This window comes from Hevea brasiliensis, chromosome 2 (assembly GCF_030052815.1).
Source record: "Hevea brasiliensis isolate MT/VB/25A 57/8 chromosome 2, ASM3005281v1, whole genome shotgun sequence".
Taxonomy (NCBI): domain Eukaryota; kingdom Viridiplantae; phylum Streptophyta; class Magnoliopsida; order Malpighiales; family Euphorbiaceae; genus Hevea; species Hevea brasiliensis.
The window spans coordinates 107,625,685-107,631,360 of record NC_079494.1 but is presented as its reverse complement, the minus strand read 5'-3'; the positions used below and the strand labels follow the sequence as shown (position 1 = coordinate 107,631,360).

Sequence of the window (5,676 nt, the reverse complement as noted above, 5' to 3'; positions counted from 1 at the left end):
AGATTAAAATAAATAAACAAATTAAACGAAAATAATAATAATAATAACTCTACTATATTGATAAATGAAAAATTGAGACCTTTCACTTTTTATATTTTTTAAAAGTGCATAAAAATCAATCTAATTCTAATTAAAATTGACATTTAACAGTTTAGAATATAATGATTAAATATCTACTTTGTGGTTTGTATTATCAAAATACATATTCATAACATTTTTTTGATGCATTGAAAGAAAATCTTTACGTATCTTGTGAACTAGAATGCATTAAATGCTAATTAATTTCTTTTTACTTGCATCTTGTAAACCGAAACGAAGTTCAAAAAAAAAAACGAAAAGAAAGTTAAATGCTAGAACTAGCAGTTAAACGCAAGGATCAAACCAAAAAAGCTCACTTGGTTGGCTAGGAAATAAATAACCTTTTCTTCAAGCAACTCACAATTTGTTCCACCACCCCACATCTCTCTTTCATGTAGGGGTCCAACGCACAAACCAAGATTATTAGGCCCCTTGATAGCAGAGCAAAGGCAAAGTATACTAGTTCTCTTAGGAGAGACAACCAGACAAAGGCTGTGGTTCCACCCAATACCCCACACCACCCAGCCCCTTCTTCTCAAGCGAACATCCCCAACAAATCATCCACAAACACAATCCCATTCCAAATATTCCTTCTAGCAGACAACCTGCGCAAGCACAACCCCATTTTACATTTGCCATTTGTCCATTTCCTAAACGCAAACCCACTTCATTCATCTTCATCGTTTTGATTAGCTGATTAATCGAGTATTCAAATTTAATATCGTACTAATCAACAACATAAACAAATGCACTAAAAAAGGCTAGAGCAAAAAAGCAACAAAAACCGTTAAATTAACGGAGAATTGCTGACATTGCAAAATTTTTTTTTTTTTAATTTGTAAAGTAAATAAAAATAGTTGGGTTTGATGAGGCAATAAAGGATCTAATCGGAGCTGCTCATTTTCAGCCGTCTGGTAGGAGAATCTAAGGAAGTGGGAGAACAAGGCGCCGAATATGACAGTATCGGCGGTGATGGTAACGGTGATAGACAGGGCGATGGAGACGATGGAGAAGATAGAGATGATGGTGACAGTGAAGGCGATGGTGATGATGATGAAAATAACATGGACAGTGGCGATGAAGAGAGATCGCAAGTCTCTCTTAACCTCCTCTTATTGTTGTTCTTGATGTTGTTGTTGTTGCCTATTTGTTGGTTCTTCACTCTGAACTCTCTGGCGGTCATGTAATCTCTTAATCGTTTCACGTCTGATAATTTCACCGGTTTTACTATGAAGTCCTCTGCTCCTTCCTCCAAACACCTGTTAAACTATAAACAAAGTTATTAATTTCACATTTCCAGGGAATTTGAGTTTTAGGCAGATGCAAACTAAGAGTGAGTTCAATTGATTAAATACCGGTCGATTCGAGCCATGACGTTCTCCGATGACATTATCACTACCGGAATTTCTCTGAAAGTGGACGATTCCTGCTTAGCACAGAAAATGAAATGGCAGGAACAGTTCTCTCTTGAGAATTCTGTTTAAAAACAGAGAAATTGATAAATGTTGATACCTTGATTTTCTTGAGCAACTCGTAACCAGTCATTCCAGGCATGCAGTAGTCTGTGATAATTAGATCCACCTTCAAGTCCTGAAACCATAAACAACTAAGCAATCAGAAGAGGATAATAAATTGGAGGATCAAATGAGAAGGCACAATTGAGCTCAATTAAGTGAAAAATAATAGAAGTTCAGTTCACTCACATCGAAACCAACAGACGAGCTCTTCTCTTCATCTAATCCCAGGAATTGCAGAGCTCTAATTCCACTATCCACTGCAGTCACTGTACCACAAAATTTCATTCAGAACCCAGTACCTAAAAAATTAAAAAGGGAAGTTGTAATTCTTAGAACAAAAATCAAGAGACCAACCTTTGCAACATGAGATTTTGAGCAAACGTTCAATGACTTTACGATCAACTAGACTATCATCCACTGCTAAAACGTGTACTTGTTCATCATCAGGAGGTGAGAGATCAAAGCCATCGATCTTCTCCGACCTCCAATGCATGGAAACGACGCCGTTCCTAGCCATAGCAGAAAAGAGAAGAACGTCAGATTCCGTAACTTGCGCAGGAAGCAGAGGCAACAACCGAAACCAGGCGCGTTAGAGGGATGGAACCTTGGCTTTTATACGATGAGTTGCTGTGTATCAGTGTCAATTAGCGTCCTACCGTCTCGTATCTCTCTCTCTCTCTCTCTCTCTCTCTCAAAATCAAATCTTTGCTTTCTCTCTCTAAGAAATTTGCTTTATTTATTAACAATAATTAATATTATAAAATTGAAGGCCTTAACGCTGAGATTCTGAAATCCACTTTGGCGCGAATGCGATCTCCAAATCGAGGCGAAAGAAACCCCAATATCTCGGCACATGTGTTCGTGTCTCGCGAGATTTAATTAGGTGGGTAAAGTGTATAAATATTGGGATGCGAGCTAGTGATTGGCAATGGTCGGGATGGATGAGGGAGTTGACCGCAGGTCAATGGATCCGAGTAGGGAAATGACATACACGGAACCCGAACCGACGGCATCAAAAAGAGTTGAAAGCAGAAAGCTTTTCTTTCTTCGACGGTCGGCATTTTAACAGCTATCTGTTTACAAATTTCCCTCACCACAGCACCGTTGCTTCGCTATTTGCTATAATAAAGACACGACAACAGAATCCCTTCGCTGCTCTTCTAAGCCAACTCTGATCCCTCATATCTTACCTTCCATGTGCTACCTCGTGCTCTGTTGCCACCGTCCTCTGTTTCCTTTTCATGGCAAACAATACAAAAAAAAAAAAAAAGTTATATTCTATTATCTTTTTAATTTAAAAAATGAATTAGTTAATTAATTTTAATAAATCATGAAAGATTTAATTGTGATTCATTCTGATTGTTAATTATATAATTAAGAGATGCAAAATCCTGATTTGAGATATTTAATCGTGACTTAAAATTTTATAATAAGAATATTGGTTTTTAGTATTTTACATTTTCCGGTGACAGTAAAACGGTGAAGTGGAACTGTAAAAAAGAAAAAAGGTATATCGCAGTGCGAAGGAAAATTCAAAGTAGCGAAGTGGAAATTGGCAGAAGCAGACGCGACAAGAGAAAGAGAATGAAGAGATTTGGGAGTCCCATAGAAATCTTTGGATGGGACCAAAACGGCCTTTTTCATGCTTGGACTTTTCCTTTGTTTTCTATATATTCATACCACTGCTCATCAAATCTTGGAAAATTATTTGTTATTTTCGGTGTATAATCATTTTTTCTTATATTTATATAGGATTTATCATTTATATTTCAAAAAATTCTACTTATTTATAATATATTATTGTTTTCAATAGTAAAAATTAAATTAAAATAATAAAAGAATTTTAATTTTATATAATTTTAATAGAATACTTAAATGCAAATAAAAAAAAATATTCTTGTAGTCTAACAGAATCGGTGTATGGCAGGACCCACAAATTTAAATTTCTTGAGTATTTGTGGGGTCATCACTGTATATATCTCGCAACTGTATCTTGATAATGTGTTTCAGTATGATGGGCCTTTGTATATATGGGGATCATTGGAGTCATGGCCGACCAACTGAATTAACTATACGGACAAGATCCGATCATCCATAAATATTAGGGTTGAAAGAGGATCATGGACTCTCTACGGCCACCGCTAGAAAAAGATGAAACTAGCTCTTGAATTTTATCTTCCAAGATCTTTTTTTTTTTTCTAAGAAATCCAAGAACACCTTTTTAAAGAAAAAAAAAAGTGAGAAATCAACTTTTTTTTTTTTCTTGAGAGATTTGGTTATGGCATCTCCTTTTGCAAAAATTAAGTCTTGATTTTGGGCATCTTTTTTTCTTGTTTCTTGTGGTGGCAACACCTTAGGAGCTACGGATCTTTCTCCCTTTTATCAAACAGCTAATCAGATCAAGAAATATTGAGATACCAAAACCCACATCTTTTCATATACTATAGAGGATTTTGAAGGGACAACAAAGGATATGCCAATAGTACTATTAATATGTTGATGTATAGATTAAGCACTAAGTAATGAATCCCTTTGATTTTGAAATCACTATAATTAATTAACGGTAAGATTTCATTAAGATAACGAAATTAGGTAAGAATTCATATGAAAATAAATTTAATAATAATTAAATTAAATATTTATACTATATATATGCAAAATTAATTAAAATGTATAATGATTAATAAATTTATTCTTATATAAGTTCGAGTACTTCGTATCAACACCACCTAATTAGGTATGACAGTGTAGGGGTGAGCATATTTCGATTCAAACAAAAAAATCGAATCGAATCAATTTGTTTCAATATGTTTGATTTTAAATTTTAATCAGTTTGATTCGATTTTATATTATAAAAATTTCAGTTATTTTAGTTCGATTCGATTTTGAAGATAAAAAAATTGATTAAACCAAACCAAACTGAATAATAATTTTATATATTCAATCAAATCAAATCGATTTTTGAATTGATTTATTTTTATGAGGAATTTATGAATTATATTTAATTATATATATATAAATTGTTTAATTTTATTGATTAATGGTTATTAGGTTCAAACCAAAGTCAAAATTATATCAAATAACTTGAAAATCAAGTCTAAATTAAAAAATCAATCAAAAATCAAAACAAATCGATTTAAATCTAACCGAATCGAAATAGAGCAATTCTATTTGATTTGGTTTTTATTAATTTTAATTCGGTTCGATTTTTAAAATATATAATTTAATTTTTATAATTTAATTCGATTCGATTCGAATTGGATGTTCACTCCTGTAATAGTATAGTGATTAATAAGAAATTATCTTTTTAATATTGATTATTGCCACGTTTAATGAGAATGAGGTCATTGATCCTCTCGTTTACGAAGGTGAATTTTGTTTAACCAATAAAACTAATAAATGTTGGGTTTGATTGGAGAGAAGTGGGGAAATGAAAAGAAGTACCCGAATCTGGCAAGCTTCACTTATTAATCTCAAATAGTAGATGATTGATTATATTAGTATTTTATTTTGGATGGGATCTCTTGAGGTCATCAAACCTAATAAGGAAGCATGCATTGGACAGAAGTTTGGTCCCTTTTTGCATGTCCAGTCACTCCACATTCTTTAAAGCTAGCTATTCAAATCTATATGAGAACTCACTAAGTAACGTGCCTTCTTTAATGGCTGTCTATATCTTGTTTAATTTCGCTGGAATGGTTGGCATTATTAGCAATGTATTTTTTATTATTAATTTCTAAAAATAATTTCCAAATTTTTTATATACATGTAAAATGAAAAATACATTTTCTTATTATGATGTCACATTCATTGCGCAGAATTTTCAACTTGAAATCTTTCATTTATTTATTTTTTTAATTAAAGGGAAAGGAATCTTTCATTGAAAATTTCTAATAATTTTTTTAGTGTATCAATTGAAAAAGAAATGTATCAAATTTATTTAACCAATGGATTGAAATTAAATCATTTCATTTTGGCAATACACCTATGTGGACGCCCCAGTAACCCACACCCCAGTTGGGAAAGTGACAATTGGGTTGAGAAGCGTTACTGGGTCTGGGCTCACATTGCCAGCTCTAAT

The 5,676-nt window shown here is 33.0% G+C and overlaps 1 protein-coding gene across 3 annotated transcripts; it reads right to left on the bottom strand.

Moving 5' to 3' along the window:
- Nucleotides 1-851: 851 nt before the first annotated feature.
- On the bottom strand, nucleotides 852-2,413 carry LOC110643344 (two-component response regulator ARR5). Of its 3 annotated transcripts, XM_021795699.2 has the most exons (6): nucleotides 2,200-2,413; nucleotides 1,950-2,104; nucleotides 1,782-1,861; nucleotides 1,591-1,668; nucleotides 1,434-1,504; nucleotides 852-1,337 (listed from the first exon to the last, which is right to left on the bottom strand). In XM_021795699.2, the coding sequence occupies exons 2-6, from the start codon at nucleotides 2,086-2,088 to the stop codon at nucleotides 962-964; spliced, it is 744 nt and encodes a 247-aa protein (XP_021651391.2). In that variant the 5' UTR covers nucleotides 2,089-2,104; nucleotides 2,200-2,413; the 3' UTR covers nucleotides 852-961. The 3 variants fall into 3 exon arrangements, with proteins under 3 accessions (XP_021651391.2, XP_021651389.2, XP_021651390.2); XM_021795697.2 differs by lacking the exon at nucleotides 2,200-2,413 and having other exon boundaries at nucleotides 1,950-2,193; XM_021795698.2 differs by lacking the exon at nucleotides 2,200-2,413 and having other exon boundaries at nucleotides 852-1,345; nucleotides 1,434-1,487; nucleotides 1,950-2,193.
- Between the last annotated feature and the right edge of the window lie 3,263 nt (nucleotides 2,414-5,676).

Bases quoted from the DNA above. Each gene is read 5' to 3' on its own strand.
- LOC110643344 (XM_021795697.2), bottom strand. From the start codon at position 2,112: ATGGCTAGGAACGGCGTCGTTTCCATGCATTGGAGGTCGGAGAAGATC. The intron at 1,862-1,949 runs GTTGGTCTCTTG...TTTGTGGTACAG, and splicing joins CAAAATCTCATGTTGCAAAG to TGACTGCAGTGGATAGTGGA. The intron at 1,669-1,781 runs GTGAGTGAACTG...TTATGGTTTCAG, and splicing joins GCTCGTCTGTTGGTTTCGAT to GACTTGAAGGTGGATCTAAT.